This window comes from Lonchura striata, chromosome 14 (assembly GCF_050655825.1).
Source record: "Lonchura striata isolate lonStrDom1 chromosome 14, ASM5065582v1, whole genome shotgun sequence".
NCBI classification, from domain to species: Eukaryota; Metazoa; Chordata; class Aves; order Passeriformes; family Estrildidae; genus Lonchura; species Lonchura striata.
The window spans coordinates 10,853,161-10,872,789 of NC_140716.1; the positions used below are offsets into that span (position 1 = coordinate 10,853,161).

The 19,629-nt window shown below is 39.9% G+C and overlaps 1 protein-coding gene across 3 annotated transcripts in view; it reads left to right on the top strand.

The window, feature by feature from the left end:
- GRIN2A (glutamate ionotropic receptor NMDA type subunit 2A) overlaps positions 1 to 19,629 on the top strand; it is a 163,414-nt gene that overhangs the window by 131,387 nt on the left and 12,398 nt on the right. For all 3 annotated transcript variants that reach the window (XM_021538020.4, XM_085591730.1, XM_085591729.1), the window contains 2 exons: positions 6,862 to 7,049; positions 17,896 to 18,134. In XM_021538020.4, coding sequence (XP_021393695.1) covers positions 6,862 to 7,049; positions 17,896 to 18,134 — 427 coding nt within the window. The remainder of the gene's footprint in view (positions 1 to 6,861; positions 7,050 to 17,895; positions 18,135 to 19,629) is intronic.

The window sequence follows — 19,629 nt, forward strand, 5'->3', positions numbered from 1 at the left end:
GAGATGTGAAAACATTTAAATTTGCTGTTCCATCTAGGAATATTTTTCACAGGGATCTCTTCAGTATCAATTCTGAAATCTAGTTCTTAAAAGAAATGTGTGGCTGAATGAGCACAGCTTTCATTTCACTGCTGAAGTGAGCAGAGTTCAGCACTACAAGCTGCCAGCTCAAGCTTAAAGACTCCTATGGCATTTCCACTCATTGCAGGATTTTCTGGCATTAGTTTTTCTGATGGCCGATTCCTGTTTCCCCATAACTTTCTGACTTTCAGGAAATGCAGTTATTTTCTTGTAATTCTTACATTTTTGGGAATTTCCTTCTTCCAGCTGGAATATTGCTTCTTTTGCAACTTTATCTTAAGAAAGAAAAAAAAGCAACCCTGTTTCTCCTGTTCACCTGATGCATAGAAACCTCCCTCTAGGAAAAAATCATTTTTAGTAATTTATTTCCAATTCCTTTACTCAGTACATGAGTGCTCTTATGGAGTTTTTTTTAATTGTGTTTTTGTTTTTTTTAAATATTACTTCCTTTGTCTGCATTATAACTTTTTAAGGTAATGGTGTTATCTATCTAACATCTCTAAATATTACAAACAGCCTGGAACAGGTGGAAGTAGCTGTGTGCCATCTAATCCCCATTCTTTTCAGAAGCTATTCTGAGTTTTAGTCTTCATTTCATTTGGGGTTGAGATCAGGTACTTGGTGAGCTGTGCTGAATTTATCCTTCATTATACTATTGTAACTGGGACAAAATCTTTAATCTAAAAATATATTCCCCCCACTCAGCTCTTCAAGTTTTGTGTTTTGATAAACTGATGCGTTGCAAAAACTTCTTGGCTTGGCTTCTGAGATGTGAAGTGGAACAATCTTCCTTTGTATAAATTAATCATAAAGGCACACTAAATTTTCCATTATTTTGTTGCTAAGGGAAAAGTTAGAGAGAATGGGAAGGTGTTTGGGCAGAGGGATGGTGGATGGGAGCTCCCGTGAGTGAGGAGGGTGAATGTGCCCCTTCAGGTAACCATAGCCAAGGGAGGTTCTCTGGGGATGTCCTGGCAGCTGGGATTGCCCTGGCAGGCAGGGTGAAGCTTCCACAACCTCTCATGGTGGGGCTAATGTCTGTCAGAACCTGCTCTTTCAAACTTTGTCTGTGTTTCCTGTGTGAAGATTGAAGTGAGGATAGCTGAAGCTGAGAGAAGAGTTGAAAGCTGTTCTGTGCTCATGAGCTCATCATTTAACTGGGTTATACTTTGCTGACCTCGTTGTTGCAGAGGGTGGTTGCTCAATATCCCCCTAATGAATTGGCAATATCAAGATGTCAAGAAATCCACTCAGTGTGTGTGAAGTTCAGTTCTCTGAGGAGCCATTTGAATATGTACTGAAAGATAAAGTCACTGCTGGTGATGAAGTGTATCAGATAACCTGAAATGCATTTTAGTCAAAACTGTGTAAGAGAAATCAACAGTCCTTCATACTAAAGGTTGAATATTTGCTTTTGCTCCAGCAGTATCAAAGTATCACTTTAGAGACTTTCATGGAAGCCTCATCTTCAGAGCAGCATTCTTTCCCTTTGATTGCTGTGTCATTCCACAGTGACCTTTCAGCACTGGATCCCCAGGACACAGAGACACAAATTATGCTCTCCCTCACTGTTCACTCTTGACATACTTTCTTTTATCACTTCTGTGGAGAAAGAAGGGATGAAATGAAAGTTTATGATGTAAACCCATCAGATCTTAGAGTGTGTTTGTACTTGCTGCCCTTCCCAACACTGCTATTGATGATCTCTAAAAATATATCCTGAAATTTAATCCAGCCTTAAGTGAACACCCTTTTTTTTTTTTTTTTTTTTTTTTGCCTAATGCCATTGTAGCTCCAGAACTACTGAGCAGATTGGCATTTTAGATTTTTACTTCTCATTCCATCAAGAGAACAAAATCATTGAAGGATCATGTAGTTGGTTAAAAAAGCAAAGGAACATTTTTCAATTGTGTTATACTTCTGTTGTTAAGGGAGAAGTGACTAATAAAGGAGCATTTATCTCATCTTCCTTTTCAGTTTTCATCATAGGAATTTTATGAAAAGTTGTGTCAATAATAAAGATAGGGAAAATTATAGGGAAGCGTTTCAACTTTTCTGAAATTGCTTTTCTGTACCTTTTTCTTTAACTCAAATTTTCTCTACACAGGCAATTTTGCATGTGTGCAGCAACGCTTGAGAATGAGTTTTTGCAATATCTATCCTGATTTTTCAACTCTTATCCTTCTTGATGAATCATAAATGTCTAGTTATGGGACTGTTCACATATATTTTTCACATATCTCCCACTTCAAACTATTATATTCAGTAATGCCCTTTTGTGTTTTTGTAGAACTATCCCAATTCATTATTTCATACCACCTGATGTTCTGTGATTCTAAAATTCTTGGTGCTTGCTCGACGATGAAGGACATTTGCCTTTGTAGTGACTGTTATATAAATATTCCAAACAGTTTATTTTTCCTGCTAGCCAGGATTATTGCAGTAGTTGTGTGGAAGTTTGCAGATCTGCCTGTTGCTCAGATGAGCCACAGCTCTGTGGTCCTGCTGCCCTGCACTGGCTGGAGGTGCCTGGCCTGTTTGACCAGTTCACAGCAGTTATGAACCTTCTCTGCACTCCAGCTTTGGCAGTTCCCTCTCAGCTCTCTAGTATCTCTTACCAGTTTATTTAAACCTCCACAACGTGACAAAGCTTTTCACTCCCTGGTGTGGCTGCACTGAGCTGACAGGTGAATTGTTCATTTGTACGTGACTGGGAGGCTCTGAGCCTCTCTGGGTGCGTGGTCTGTGCTCGGCGTGTGGAAGCTGCTCTGCACTGAGGGTGTGACCTCAGCCTGCAGCCCACTGCAGTTTTGCTGCCACAAGAATCAACACCTGGGGCTTGCCAGTCTCTGTAGAAAGAAAAGGGAGAGCTGGAGGTCCAGGCTTCCCAGTCCTGCCTGGAGAATGACAAGACAAGGATGGGCTCCTGTGTCCAGCAATCCCCACCATGGACCCAGCCTGGCTGTTCCATCAGAGCCCAGCAAAACAGCAGCTGTGGCTTTTGCCACACAGATATGGCAGGAAGGAAAGTCCTCTGTGTTCTCAGCAGCCTTCTGGCCTGCACACATCCCTGCCTTGTCTTCCTCCAGGGCTGATCAACTGCCAGCTTTGCAAACAGCTCAGAAAGGGTCATGTTTTTGGATTTGCCCAGATTTTGCTGTCTCCATTTTTGGAAACACTAATTAAGAAATGTTCATAGTTATGTGAAAGTTCTTAAAAATTTGGAATGCCAGAAATTCACCTCCTAGTGATGGAAGAGTTGGGTGCCCTAAAATCTGAGAGCTTCGGTTGGGGCTTGTTCCTCCCTGCCCACGCTGCAGGGGTACAGCATGTTCTGGAGCTTTACAGGAACAGTACTTCTGTAATCAGCACACGATGAACAGATGATTAAGCCTTGAGAGGTTATAAGAGTTATGTTGGAAATGCAGAAAATATATTGTGAATATAAGTTTGTATTTGTGGACACCAAGAGTTTTTCAGGGCAATCAGTTTTTGATTTACAGTTAAGACATTGGGCTGTGACTGACAGCAGAACCTTCAGCTCTCAGCATATGTCAGGAAAGTACCTCATGTTTTTAAATTATTTGTGTGATGGGATTTGTTGTGATCCTATAGAAGTAGTATAGAAAAAGTCCTCAAAAGTAAAGCTTTCTGCATCCTCAGAACCTGCTCCATGTGTGAGCACTGCACTGTTCCCAGACTCCTGGGAAACTGGGGAGCACTTCCACAGCGAGTGAGTGAAACTCTGGCTGTGCTTTGTCTTTCAGTCCCAAGGTTTTGCTGCAGTGCTCAGTAACTAAGGAGGCAAGGTGCATGTGAAGAGTGTAATTTCAGAGGCAGCACCAGGCTTTTGCCCTGGAATCTTTAGCAAAGAGATCTTCCTTTGTATTTCTGACTGAGACTGTTTTGACAGAAGAATAGCTGACTCTTTATATTTTCTCTGTGTTTAACAGCATGTGTTTTATGTGCTCGCTTTGCAAAACTATAAATCCCAGAATAAACAGATGACAAGTTCCAGAGTGGGTTTTGTCTGGTTGCAGCAGTGTCTGTACCATGGAGAGAGCAACACCTCCCAGTCCCTGAGCCTTGAGCATCCTCTGAGAGGGGAAGAGTCCTTCCTTCCTTTCCTTCCTTTCCTTCCTTTCCTTCCTTTCCTTCCTTTCCTTCCTTTCCTTCCTTTCCTTCCTTTCCTTCCTTTCCTTCCTTTCCTTCCTTTCCTTCCTTTCCTTCCTTTTTTCCTTCCTTTCCTCCCCACAGATAACTGTGGGTGTCAGTGAGCAAGGCTGGGCTGTATTGATTTGGGTAATTGTCTGCTGTAGATCAGAAAAGCTACAATATCCTGAGGGTACAGCAGACAAGTTTTACAGCAGACAGTGGGGCTTTTTTACCACTGTGAGCCTACCCAAAGGACATAGATTTTTGGTTTTGGTTTTGGTCTTCATACAAGCAAAGATTGTCTCTAAAATGCTGCATCAAAGCCCATAATTTAGAAAACTCAGCTCTTACGTTGAGGGCTGCTGGCTTGGGCAGTGCCTCAGCACTCTCTTGAGCTTTTCCAATTTAATTACCCCCAGTGCCAGGTAGCCATCCGTGTTTTATTTATGGATTGAATTTGTGGCATCGCCTACCAGATGTTTAGTGATTTTCTGCATATTAAATTATCCATTTAAAGGAAGGAGGAAACCAGATTTTGAGCATTGCTGGAGCTAATCTGACTTCTAAACTCAAGGTTGCACTAACTGAATTTTAGGGAAGAGGGGAAAAGCAAGAGAACTGATGGTCCAACTATTTTTTTAATGGTTGCATGAACCATCTCTACTCTGAATTAACCACTTCACTAAATTTCAATGAGATTACTTGAATGGTGATTGTTAGGACAAATATCCTTGAAGAAAAGCAATAAAGAACATTAATTAGTGGCAGTAAGTTCCCTTTTTCATGGCAGCAGACAAAATCCAACAACTTAATTCTCTCCTGGTATTCCTCTTGGTTTAATGTGAGATAGACATATGTTTCTTTAGTGCCACATTTTTGGTATTTGGTTTAGAGTTCTGAAAAAGTTAGAGTTGTTGTTGATTGATTATTTATGAATAAACTTTGAATTATGATATGCATGAAAGCTTGTTGGGGCTTTTTTTCTGTTAGTAGTCAAAGTGTGATATGTCTAGGTCTTGCTCCATTCTGTGGGTATAAATGAAAAGCTTTATCAACATAAACTGATTTAAGCTTAGTAGCAAGCATGACTCCAAAACTTCATAGCAACAGAGGTCACAACTGGTGCATCCTGATATAATGTAATTGAAGCTGATGCTGTAGTACCTGTTTGTGCCACAGTACATTTATTTTTATTGCCACCTTTCTGTGGAGACAGGCCCCAACTGTTGATGGGCAGAGTTGTTCCCAGCTGTGCCAGCTGCAGCCCATCAGAATGTTTCAGCAGTGCTGCAGGTGATGCTCTGTGCTGCTGCAGAGGCTCAGCAGGGAGAGCTGGCAGTGCCTGGGGCTGCACAGCCCATGGGGAGGCAGGGTGGAGACTCCTCCACACCATCCAGCAAAGCCAGTTGTGTGGCTGTGTCCTTCCTGCTCCTCTGACTTCATCTGGGATCACAAAGATGCTGGGAAGGGAGGGTGTGTTCCTGGGAATGGGGTGGTTTTGCTTTTGTGGGCATTCAGGTGAGGTTGGAGCTGAGGCCCCAACAGCTTTTTCCTCTTGCTGTTGTAGGCTGCTGCTGTTCTGCAAGTAGTAAACATCTTAAATAGTTTTGGCTGCAGATGAGGGCAGCAATGCAAAATAAAAGCTTTTTCTGTTTCTTTCTGAAGTTTGCATATGAATTTCTGGCATGTGGATGCCTTTTCTTTGCCTGGGATCTGCTTCTGTCAAGTCATTGCCCTTCCAAATGGCCTCCTCTTCTTGTATGTGCCTTTTCTCTGCCTTCATTTGTGAAACATCCATGCACCTGCCTTCTCACTTGCTTTACGGTGCTTCTGAGAAGTATCCCTGGAGGACATTGCTTCTTTTCCTTTCTTTACTGGACTTGTTTTCCACTCCTGTTGTGTTCTCTGTATTCTTTACAGAATAGGATTATCCCATTCTTCCATTTTTAGGTAGATGGGGTAAAAGGCTTAAAGTTTTTCACAAGTTCCTTTCTTCCTGCTGTGCTCCAGATACACGAATAATATGTTTGGAACTGTGAATCATAAAGAAATATTTTCTATCATATTTAAGTGGGATTTAGGTAGCTTTATGAGATATGCTCCAGTATATCAAGGACTTTGTCTTATCAAGGACTTAACCTCCAGCTTCACTGTTTATTTTTGGAAAGAGAAGTAAAACAATGGTGTGTATGCAAAATTGGTGAACATTTTCAAACTCCTTCAGTATTTTAAATAAACTAATTGTCTATTGTTGTTTCAATTATAAGTTCTCTGCTGTAATTTCTGTTGGTTTTGGAAACTATTATTCATCTCAAGAACATACCATCCATACCAAGAGCAAAGATACAAAGATATCAGGGCAAGACATTTTGTAGATTGGTTTCTCCTGCTTAGTATTTTTTAACAGCATCCCTTAAAATAGAAATGCAAAACTATGTGTCCTACTTTTCCCTCACTAAAATAGATGCCTTTTGTTAATTTTAGATACAGCAGAGCAGGATATGTAATTAATTATATCAAAGAATCCATATGATATTCAACAGGGTCCTAACATCAAGGACAAAAGAAGTCTGACAACAGCTGTCCCTAATGATTTGGTTTGTAAAATGTTTTCTTTTATTTCAGGAAGTTGGATGCTTTCATCTATGATGCAGCGGTGCTGAATTACAAGGCTGGAAGAGATGAAGGCTGCAAACTTGTCACAATAGGCAGTGGGTACATCTTTGCCACTACTGGCTATGGGATTGCTCTCCAGAAAGGATCACCTTGGAAGAGACAAATTGATCTCGCCCTCCTTCAGTTTGTGGGAGACGGTAGGGACCAAGTTTTTTCCTTTCTTTTCTTTCTCTGTGTATGCACAGTTATTCAGTTTTAGTAGCTCTGAGCCTGCTAGTACCGTTCTCTTGAAGTCTTTAAAATAAAGAAAAAAGGTAAAACAAAGTCAAATTACTTGGTGCTAAGACAGGAGCTCTCTTCCACTCAATTCTAACTCACCTCACTGCCAAGGGCATGGGCCTCTGTTTTCAGAAAGTGTTTTCATGTAGATCACAAAGTAAAGCTGGCCTAAGTGTTAGAGAGCATTTATCCATTTATTTACTTCCTTTATTTTTGTCTCTGAGCAATTCCTTAGTAGATGAGCTATCTTTCAGCATGACTGTTTTGCCGTTAAAAAGTGTTTAGCTCAGTTCTGAACCGATGTGAGTGATCCCTACTCTGGGATGGCTTCATTCAAACCACTGGTGAAAGAATGCCTATGAAATTGAATTAGGGTGACTCGTTTCATTGTACCTTCAAACAAATATTTTTTTATTCTAACACAAAATAGAAGAACTGTAGGTCCTCTTGGCACTTCTGCCCTGCAGTAGAAAACTTGCTGCTGCACATCTTTGATATATTTGAAAACAGCAGTGATGACTCAGTCTCCACAGAGGGTATGAACTGCTTTTTGATTGTAGAAAGCTTCGTGTTTCACCTGTGGAAGCAAATAGGAATATGGTGATTAAAAATTTTATGTGAAAATTTCTGCAGAGGATTTCTGATGAAATCCTCTATCAGATTGGAATATGGGAATATGATGTGTATTACATAATATTTAGTTTGGTTTTTTACATAGATGTGTCTGTTGACTCTACATTTCTCTATCAGTGAAAGAGAGAGCTTTATCAAAAGATAAATATGGGTTTAATGTCACCAGTAAGAAGCAATTGAGGGTAAGAATGGTGAATTTCAGTGTAAGAGGAATGGCAAAGAGCAGGACTTAGCTTAATGGCCTCCTGCTCCATAAACTGCAGCACATTAATTTTCATGGGGCAGACAATGAGTCTAAGTCTTCCAGCACATGGATTTTACTCCTGTTATAACATTAAACAACTGGAAGAGGTGTCATCATCATGGCTGATGCATTTTGTCTGGTGTGTATATGGAAATAATAATGTCATCATATCCATCTACTGGGTTTAGAGAGGCTGTGGAAGAAACCTCTCTAACTTGGGTGAAGGAATGACTAGATGACCTGCAATGGCTGCCTTTCAAACATTCACATATTCTTGAATATTATTTTCTGTTTGCGTAATACTGTTAACAATTATTAGGTGCTATAATTTGGAGCCATTTTGAAATGAGGAATTTCAATCAGAGAAGTTGAACTATTGGTCCCATACTAAAGAAGAAAAATCTGTAGCCTGAAGGAGGATCTGAGCTGTCTTTCTCAGTGTGGGCTAACCCCTCTAGATGTAGCCAGAGCAACACTTGGGTTTTCATTCCTTTCGCTTTGCATTTCTTTCATGCTTACAACCTCACCATTTTTGATACTTCTCATCCAACACAAAAAATTAAGTCACAGAGAGAGAAAATAAATGAAATAGAAGGAAAAGCACTTGAAACTATTTAAGAAAAATCACATCAAAATACTGAAGATGCTGCATTTTTATGCTTCACCTCAACTCTGAATATCAGGTACAAAACAAAGTGGGTGGGAGCAAAGTGTGACAAGTCTTACCCTGTGTTTACACTTTGACCCGTGGACTTCCATAGCATACAAATGCTTATATCATTAACCCAATTTTAATTGCTTAAAATAATACAAATGAATTGTCTACAAAACTCAATATTAAAACTTACAGAATAGCAATAAATATAGGTAAAACCCAGGTGAATGAAACCTCATTATGAAATGTCTGTGTCCTGGCTCCTCTTGCCCAGAAGATAAGCAAACACGTTGAATGCACAAACCATGGGAATTGTGAATATCTTTATGGTATTTTTTCATTTCCATAAGAAGTTAATCTGAACAACCCAAGAATGCTAAAACATTACTTTTCTCATGCGAAGGATCCCTAAATTTGTTCAGAAAATGGTGTGGGCTCTGGTAAAGAGAATAGTAGTTGGACATATTAAAGGATGCATAGAAATTCTTGTAGGTATGCTTCTTTTAGTCCCAGAACTGTTTGATACCTTGTCTCACTTTGTCTCACCAGTCTAGATGACCATTTTCAGGAAAAACAAACCCCAACTACCATTGACTTTCCACCAAATGGGAAGGGAAAAAAGAAAAAAAATATCAACAAAAAAGCCCTAATAATGAAATTTCTTCTACTAAGTTACAAAGTACATTGCAGGTGAACTGGAACTAAACACCAAGAAATTAAATGTAAAGAGTAATTGCCTGGAACTAGCTCGACCTGATTTTGTAATCCATGTCTAACTTCAGTAGTTCGATGGATAATCTTTTTAGCTGTGAACTTACATAACTCTGTTTTGGTGAACTAGAAGGGATGAACCCAGAATTCAGACCAACAGCACTTTGCTGTATCACTAAAAACCCCTTTGAAGTTCTCTAGACTAAAAGCAAGTATGGCTGGGGGGAAAGTTTCATCCTAAGAGAGTACTCCTGGGTAAGCCTCAGTGGAGCCTGAATGAGGTCGTTTAGATAAATAGGCAAACACAAACAAAGGCAGAAATCTTATTTCAAATGTACTGCTTCTGTAGAATATACTATTCTCAAAGACTAAGCCTGTAAAACAGCAGAGCCCCAAGTAGGATTGAATTATTCTTCAGTATGTGTAATAGGGCATTCATCAGGGTATGGAATAATTTTAGTGAATGATTGTAAACCTAATGAGTTCCATAACTATAAGAAGAAAACATTCTAATGAGTTCAAGAAACACAGTTTCTTTATATGAATAATATGTTAATAAGAGGAAAAACATTTTTGGATTATACTATATACTTGGATAAGACCAAGTAATTTGTGTAAAAGTATATCTGATTGCACATACAAAAAGCCATGAGCTCATCTCTTTTTCACATTTACCCAGTACTGAAATGGCCTTTTGAAATGTGTTTTAGAGTTTTCAATTTCCTCTGAACGTATCTTTCTCCTGTGATTTTTCTCATTTGATTTTTTCCTTTCTGCTTCTCTATCATTCTCCTATCTATGCCAGTTCACTTACACATTGAAATGAATTTTTTGTGCAGTGGATAGGAGCCTCTTCCCTCTTCCTTGCTGATGTAAAACATCCAACTGAAGAATTAATTGCTTGTTCATACAGGGACATCTTTTCATATTCCTCAAAGCATGATGCTATTTCTGCATTAAAGCAAATGATTTTGAACCCTCTTGTTAATCTTGTTGGCACAGGGAAAAAATTAACTAAATACAGAGGGATGTAGGCTTGTGTTAGGGATAACTGCAAGCTCTCACTGGGTAGTTTATCTGTATGTTTCTACATGAAGAGTGTTCCCATCCTGAGGATAGTTCTGGCTGGACCAATTACACTGACAATTATCAATCACACTGTGAGAGCAGCTCTGAAGTCTCAGTGTAAGGAAGCAGGCTACAAGATGCCAAATTTGTTACTCTAGCAAGAAGGAAAAGAGGCAGAGCAAAGACAAATGGGAATGAGTTGCTGAGGACTTTAAAGAATAGCTACTTAATTGTCTCAAAAGTATAATTATGCTCAAAAGGCTTCATCCCTTGATCTATGCCAGTTCACATACATAGCCCTGCTCATGGGAAGTTGAGATGAATAAGAAGTTGTTAGTGTAAGATTAATTGCTTTGGAACTCTGAGTCTTTCTAACAGAAAGTTAGGAGTTGTTTTTTCTTGTATAAAGGATATGAGTGAAGTACATTGCTAGTGAATTTCTGGCTTTGTTCATCTTGCTGTCTGTACAGCACATCTCATTATCTGCAAAAGCTTTGAGTTGATGATTAGCATCTGCAGCTTTGTTTAAGATAGTTGATCATCGGGATGATTCTTTAAAGCCCAGTGGTGGTTGTGCTGCTTTTTTTGTCTTGCTGTGGTCACAAGGTGAAACTTCCATTGTTTTTTAACAGAGAAGTAAAAATATTTCTACTGAGACACAGAATCTCAATCTTCTGTTGAGAAATAGAAGCACCCAGGAGCTCAGAAGCAACTCAAATGATACGGCTGCTAAGAAACAGCACCATCATTTTGTTTGGATCCTCCGCCCACGGCCGCAGGAATTGTCAGAACAGAAATGCCGTGTGCTGAGGAATCGCATGATCCCTGCTTGGATTTCTTTTCTGAACCTCTGTAGGAGCAGCTGGGCAGGCTGACGTGCCCAGCAGCAGCGTGGTACCTGGCAGCTGTCTCTGCTGTGTGCACAGAGTGGGTGAGGTGCCAGCAGTGGGACAGGGCTCGGGCACAGCCTGTGGCGTGCCACAGCTCCGGACGCGGCGTTTGGGAACACACCCGTGCTCCTCTGGGAACAGCAGGAGTTCCAGGCAGCTGTCTGCAGGCCCAGCTGCTCTGATACTCCTCTGGCTTGGGCTGCACGTGCCATTGAAAGAGTGGTACTTTTTCAGAAAATATCCCACTAGGTCAGTTGGGAGGCATTGTTTCTGAAACCCATAGCACTCTGTCTTTGGGATTTGGTGTAGAAGCACTGGTGCATAGAAATTGAGGATAATTTAGCTTTATCTTTCTCTCTTGTTAAGTCTCCCATTTCTCTTTTTCTTTTCTTTCTTTTTTTATTTGTGAGAAGATGAGATTACTGGACTATACAAATGACAAATCTGTTTCAGAATTAAGAGAGTAAGAGAGGTTCTGAGTGTGAATGGGATGAAGAGAAGACAGCAAGAAGCCTTTAGCTATGAGGGATGCAGCACAATAGAGGAATAAAACACTCATGGCAGCAGAAATGGTTGGATACAAGGAACAGAAAAAGCTGGGTAAAGAGCAATTTTGGGCAGGAGTGTTGAATACCAGCCAGCTGGCCAGGTTATGCATCTACTTGTCCGAGGTATTTGTAATGTATTGCACTACCTGCAGATTAAGAGCTCAGTTCAAAAGACAGTATGGGAAGAGATCTCCAAGAAGAGGGCAGATGGTGTAGCTGTATTAAGCCCTTAACCCTTGAAGCTGAAAACTTTAAAGGAATTAGAGACTCAGAGACATAAAAAAGAAAACTGGTACTGGTCTGAGTTTCCACAGAGTCTGTTGTCCCTTCCTAATAACTTTCAGTTCTGGTTAATCTTCATGTGCTTTTAGGGCAGTTTAGTACACTAAGAATTGTTTTCCTAGGTGGATAATTGCTTCCCAGTCCTTAGGGGTAATAGGTAACTGTGGAAATGAGATTTGCCCCCTTACATCTGGAAGGGGAAAGCTCTCTGCTATTTTTTTCATATTTTAGCATAAGCCTTCCAAATCACTGTCTAGATTATAAGGAAGTGTAGCAGTGTGACTCACACGAGCTGATAAAACCCATGAAGGAAATACGTATGTGATTATAAGGACATATTTTCGGTGTGTGCTGCTCAGGCAGAATACACCCACAATCACAGCGATTTTCTGTTTATATATTTAGTGTCCTCCTTAAGCAGTGGGTGGAACAAATGTGACTGAAGAGTGTGAGTGTATAAGTGGAGGGCGTTTGTGTAGCTGAACAAGAGTTAGAGGGATTGTAATATTGAAGTCGTGCTTAGCAGTTTGTTAATTCATCCTTAACTAATGGGGACATGCAGAGTGAAGTCATTAGCTCACAGTAAGTTTATTGCTGTCAGTCATCTGTGTTCCTCTTGCTATTTTTACAGGGGGAAATAACTCAGAAAATAAGACAGAGAGAGATTGTTTTGGGGGATCCAGGCTGAATTTGAAAAGTTGCTGTGCTTTTATATAATCTCTTTGAAACATTCTGTATGGATCATATAACTGGGTCAAATTCGAATTGATGAGCTCATTGAACCAAATGCACATCAACCTATTTGGCTGCTGACCCTGCTATTCAGGGGGAAATACCCTTTTATTTTAGTCCTCAAGTGGTGGGGTGCTGTCCTCCTCCTCCTCCTCTGTCTCTTAGGAGGAGTTCTACCACAGTAAACATGGAACCTAAATTTGAAAACTACTTTTTGTCCAGCCTGAATAAGCAGGTGATCCTGTTAGTGCCACCAGGGTCTTTTGAAGATGATGCCCTACATCTGACCAGTGTGAGTGTATATATTTAACCCTCCTGCTCATCATCTCTACTGGGTACATGCCAGTTTACTATGCTGACTGCTCAGGCTGAACTCAGGGTAGGGCTTTGCATGAGAGCCCCCACCCTGACACTGTCACCAGCAGCCAGCTCCTTTGGCACCTTCTGCTGTGACACATGCGCCAAGATCTCCTGCGGTGACCTGCTTCTGGCCCGTGCCTTATGCAAGTCCCAGGGAAGTGCTGACTCCAGAGGTCTGCTGTACTTAACCAGCAAAGCAGCAAGGGTGCTGGGCTGCATCTCTGCTTTCCCCACTGGGACAGGGCATCCTTTCCTCCTGCGGGATGTGCAGACTGCACAGAGCAGGGACGGCTGCGATGCATGACGCAACACAATGTATGGGAGAATTAATCTTTCCAGACAGCTCTCACTGATGCAAGGCAATGTTTTTTGGAGTCAGGGGTGGGTGAATGCCCATGCAGCTGCAGCTGCAGTTGCTGATGCAGCTGCTGAAGGGCCTGGCAGTTTGGTGCAGGTGTACCTGGCACCGGGGGTTCCAGTGCTCAGGTGGTTGCAGGTACCTGTGTGCCATGAACAAAAGGAACCTGGGCAGATCAGTAACCCCCCTGAGTCCCAGAGAACTGGCACATCTCAAGACCCACAGTGACACAGGCAGCTGGGCACCAGGGAAAGGTGGCACAGCCTGCAAAGCCTGCTAAGGGCCCTGATAAGGAAAAGTGGGTAATTCTACCCTTTAGACTGTATCGTTTCTGTGACTGAATAATGAAATTTTTATTGTGACAAAAATTCTCAGGGGACACAGTGGACAGTTTATCAGTGCTTCCCAGGATGATAACGTGTGAAATAGGCCACAGGAGTTTATGTAGAAAGGAAGGCCCTTTTGGGATATGCAGGCCAAATGGCCAACTGGCACATTTCTGTGCAAATAGCAGCCAGAGCAGAGAGCTCCATAGCCACAGGAACAAACCCAGGAGGAGCACAAAGGGATGGGAGCACTGTTTGCACTGTAACCTGAACCCATTGTAAATAGTGCTGGATTACCAGTGACAGAGCTGGAATGTTGCAATTTATTAGAGTTTTTGAATGAATACTGCAGACACTCAATGTTGCTTGAATTATGGATTTTTAAAGCACTTGCTTATGCTCATACTTACACTATAAATTAAACAGATCTTTTATGATACAGTGCTATAGAATTTTTAAAATATCTCAGTGTAGGAATCATGTAGTCATTTGTGAGTTTTTCAGGTGAAATAGATTGTGGATGTGTTAGACAGAAAATAAACTGTATTTTTTTTTTTTTTTTGGTTATATATATATATCAATACTTCATTTTCTGGTGTTGTGCTTGTGTCATGATGTACTTTGCTGCTGAGACCTGCAGCTGTTCATTTACACCTTAATCTAGTCCACACATGAATGAAGGTAGGAAATGATTGTGGCATTACTTTCCTTTAGTAAGTGCCTGAAGTGGAAACAAAAACCCTTAAAATAAGTCTGATTAATATTTATGAGTAACTTGAGACCCCCCCCATTAGATGCAGACTTGAACTCCATTAACACTCAGTTCAGTGAGGCCTGGCATTTATGGATATTGAGGTTGCTGACTTAGAATTTCAAGGTCTGTTTTATGGAATATTTGGAGCTCCCACTTGGTAATGAGTATTATGCACACACAGGGATGACTGAACTCTCCAGTGCCTGGTAATCACAAATTGCTGGCCTTGCAATTGCCAGTTGTAATATATTGCTATAAGTGTCATCACCCTAAACATTCAGCTCACAAGTCAGACGATCCAAAAGGATTTGAAAGACAACATTCCTCCAAATGGACTTTGTTCTTTTAAATTATTTCCTGAACCAAATTATAATTAGCCTCAAAGTTCAATGTTTTGAATTCAAACTCCAGGCCAGGTTTGGAATAAGGAATGAATTGACACCACAGATAAAAAAATTTCTCATGCTTGAGGATTTTGTAATAAAAATGTTATGGTTTCTGTGAATATCTGGTTTAAAGTGTAATGGGCAGGAAAAGCAATAAGAAGATTGGGCATTTTTGCTAGTTTTATAGGGTCAGTTATGCTGAAGTGCTATTACAGTTAAATTATTTCCAATATTGTCTGTGTTTCTGTGTGTCCATACACATACATATATATAAATATTTATGGACATGTATAAAAATATATACTGGAAATGACAACTGCTTTATATGGAGAGACCAGAATTATCAGCTTAATATGTCCATTCCCAGATAGCATCATTCCATAGATCTGATAACCCAATGATTAGCAGTGCTTTGCTATCTGTAAAAATGTGGATTCCTTTTGGGCATTAATTAACAGTGATTGCTGTCATTGTCAGATATAATGGAAGGGATGGAATTACAACAGCAGGACCTGCAAGGCTCTGGCATGCTTTGTTCTTCTTTACTTGCAGGGCACTGTCATTTATATTGACTCAAAACAAGCTTAGTTCATTTCTGTTGGGATGTTTTTGGAAAGGTTGCTGGATTATCAATAGTTACTTTAGATGTACATGCCAAAGGGAAAGGAACACAGAGGAAACAGTAATAAAAAAGAGGTTTAAATTCCTTCGTGAATTTTGTTATGAACAGTGAAAGGGCACAGCAGTCAAATCAAATTGATGCCTGACAATCATGGGAGATGTGAGTTTTCCTGTGGGAAGCAATGAGATCTGATTTGCAGAGCTTCAGCTAATGCACAGACCAGAAATATTGCTCTCTCTTTGGACTTGAATTCTTTTCTCTTCTATAGCTCTGTGAGTTTTGTTCACAGACCTTGGAGAGGACTTGAAAGAGAGACAAGGGAAACAGTCCACTGAGGTTTAGCAGAACAAAAGAAATCCAAATGTTCTAAGATATGGAAATGCAATAATGAACCCCAATTATCTATGTGTGCAATATCTGTACTGTTACAATTAATAATTTATTGTCCCAATGTCCTGGATTAGAAGATTTTTAAAGATTCATTAGGATTGACTTTCTTCTTTGGGATACTCTTAGGTATTTTGAAGATTGAGCACTGTAATTTGGGAGAAGACACATTGCCTTTTGCAGATGTAGAGGTTCAATTCATGCTTCAAACACAAAATTAAATTCAGAATTAGCTAGAGACCGAATAATCCCTCTTACAAATTTGTGAAATGCCTTTGGTAAAGTGCATCAGAACTTGTCCTTTCTACTTCAGTTTTTCATTCACATTCTCTGAGAAGCAATTTCTCCATCACAGTTTTGTGTTCTATTTCCAATAGAAGCTCACATCCAAATTATCTGTGGGCTGCAGCTTTCCTGGTGCCCTGGCACTCTATCCTGCAAAATGCTTTTTCACAGCAGGTCATTGATCTTCTAGTCTAGCTTGAAGGTAGCTGAAATGTCAATACAGCTTCTAGCCATTTTTTTCTGTTCTTTTTTTCCAGTGATGTATGAATTATAATAATACTGAAAATGTATTCCCTAATCACAGGCTAAGGATTAGGGATTTGTACCATGGAAATTCTTCCCTCATATTGAAGCCATATCTTAAATTGGAAAACACACCAAGTCAACTAATACTGTCCTTTTTGGCCCTCTACATTGCCTGCTGTATTTTCTATAAACAATGAAGTTTATGACATTAAAAATTGTAACATAATTACTCAGCTGACTATATCCCAAGAGAGTAAAAAGGCCTTAATGTCCATGCAGTGCTTCACTAAGAACAACACTAAATGTTTGAAAATTAGGCAATCATGCAAAATAATAGTAATAAAAAAATTTGGCAGTAACAATTGCAGTTTCTTGCCCACCTCTGTCCATGCTGGCAGTAGCAAGCACTGCTAGGTGACAGTGTCCTTCATCCGAGGCCAAATCTCAGCAGTGAAATACGGATTCAAGTTAATAGTGCACAAGAGAGGGAGGGAGTGGATTTGCTTCCTTAGCTTTAAGTAAATGAAGTGTTTGAATGGCAGTGAGGATTTGGCACAACCAGAACTATTTTAGGCACGTGATGAGGCTGTTTCTGTTTCTGTTGCTGCCCAGGAATCTAGAATGGCAGCAGCACAAGGGAATAGACACCAGAGATGAAAGCAGAGACCAGATGTGTCAGGAGAGCTTCAGCCACAACACTGCAGCTTATTTGCAAGGAAGAAATAAGTTTATAATGGATCAGATGGGAAATAACAAACTTCTCATGGCACATTCTACAAGAATTGCAAGAATTTGTGAAATTTATCTTGGGATGTTAAAAGGAAGTGCCAAAGGGAGGCTTCAGTGTGGATTAGGGAGGTACCAGTGCACGGCAGTGGAGAGGAGGGGGCATGACAGGGTCTGGTTGAGTGTCAGGATGCTTCTCTGATGAGTTCTCTCTCTGATCACTGCAGCCTGTCCCAGCTCTTTACTAACTCATTCCACTCTCTATAACAGGCCCTAATAGTTATAGCAAGCAGAAGAAAGTTCTTTCTAAACCACAGAGCCTGCTTTCTAGAGCATCCAGCTTCCCACGTAATTTATGAAATCTGAGGACATCTGAAACTAGGGTGCTGTGAGTTGAAATCTGCTATATTTGCAACTCCTGGCTAGATAAGTCTGCAGTGCTCCACGAATGAAGCATTAAATGGTGCTGTATTTTTAAACTTGCAAAGACTTTCAATTCTGTGAGCAGTGATTTTTGCATTTTAACTGGTTTGACTCCTTGCTCTCCCCAGGGGAAATGGAAGAGTTAGAAACCCTGTGGCTGACTGGTATTTGTCACAACGAGAAGAACGAAGTCATGAGCAGCCAGCTGGACATCGACAACATGGCAGGGGTGTTTTACATGCTCGCAGCAGCCATGGCACTCAGCTTAATAACCTTTGTCTGGGAGCACTTATTTTACTGGAAACTTAGATTCTGCTTCACTGGAGTCTGCTCAGATAGGCCGGGATTGCTGTTCTCAATCAGCAGGGTCAGTACTACTTTCATTTTTCCCCCTTAGGCAACAGAAAGAATAAACACTGCCTCCCTAAAACATTATCCTTCCTTTTATTCTCACCTGGACATTTAAAGTGCATGTTAGAGCAGCAGTGTGGTGCTCTGGATTAGTCAGTGGGGCTTAGGATGTACTTGCATTCCTTGGGAAGTCTTAATCCATTGGACTGTTTAGGGTATGAATTATCATATGCCAGGATAATCAGTAATTGAATACTGAATCAATTAATGATTGAAAACTGAATCAATTAATCAGTAATTGAATACTGAAAACAAACACAGTAAGAGAAAATTTCGCTGAAAAAATGGTAAATGCAGGAAATGTATTAATTTCCACATTAAAAATCCAAACAAAATAAATACTAATTGGATAAGAGACATTAGCTGTCAGCTTTGTGCATTTCTTAAACAAGAGAATTTTAAATTATAAAAATACAGTGGAATATTTTTGTAAGGTTTTCTTGATAAAAAACTTGAATAAACTGTATGAGAAAAGGTCAAACACAGGTATCATTTATGTCTGATTAGACACTAAGGCAAATTTTAATAATAACTTTACCAGACCCAAAGGGGATTTACATATGCAAGAAACTGATACTTGTACAAAAAAAAAAAACAAAAAAAAACAAAAAAAAACCAAAACAACAACAAAAAAAGGAAATGTGGGCTTATTCTTATGTTTTTTACAAATTGGTTGAGTTTTTTCTTTATATATTTTTAAAACAGATAGAACTTTCATTAGGCAATTGATTTTTCTGGATTTTTTTTATATAGCTGAGGAGAAATGAAAATGACATAAAAATGGCTAATTGCTTTAAAGTGTGCTGCAATTACCCTGTTGAATAGATTGGAGCATTTTGGAACTGTATTAAAAATAGTCTGCACTACCCTATTGGGGATTGTCTAGAAACCACATGCACCTTAACATCCACATTTTATATTTGAACTTTATGTTTCTGGCCTTTTTGTATGAAATTCTCCTAAGAAATATAGGGGAAAAGAAGTATTTATGTCAAAGATAAATGTCTGAGAATTGCTACTTCTCAGGGTTGGAAATGTCAATTGGGCTCACAGGAGTGACCAAAGAGGTTGAAGTGAGATAATGGGCTTCAGCCTTTTGCTCAAAATTAACTCAGTTGCAGCTTTAGAAAGAGCTGGGTTTTTTTTCACATGTACTGGGATAGGGATCAGAAAAGCTAAAAATGATGACTAGAAGCCTTTTTATTTCAGTACAAGTGAAGAGTACCTTAATCTCCAATAAAATAGTCCCACTACAGGCTAGTTTAGAGGGGAAACTTAATCACTGGTTTAAAATAAGAGAATATTGCTGAAGGTTAGTTTCATTTTGTGACAAGATTAGGGAACCCTTTGAGGTACCTTCTAATCTTGTATTCTGGAATAAGCTGAGGAGGCCAAGAGAGACCACTGGTTTGTGAAATACTGGCAGTTTTTCTCCTTTGTAGTTCTAACAG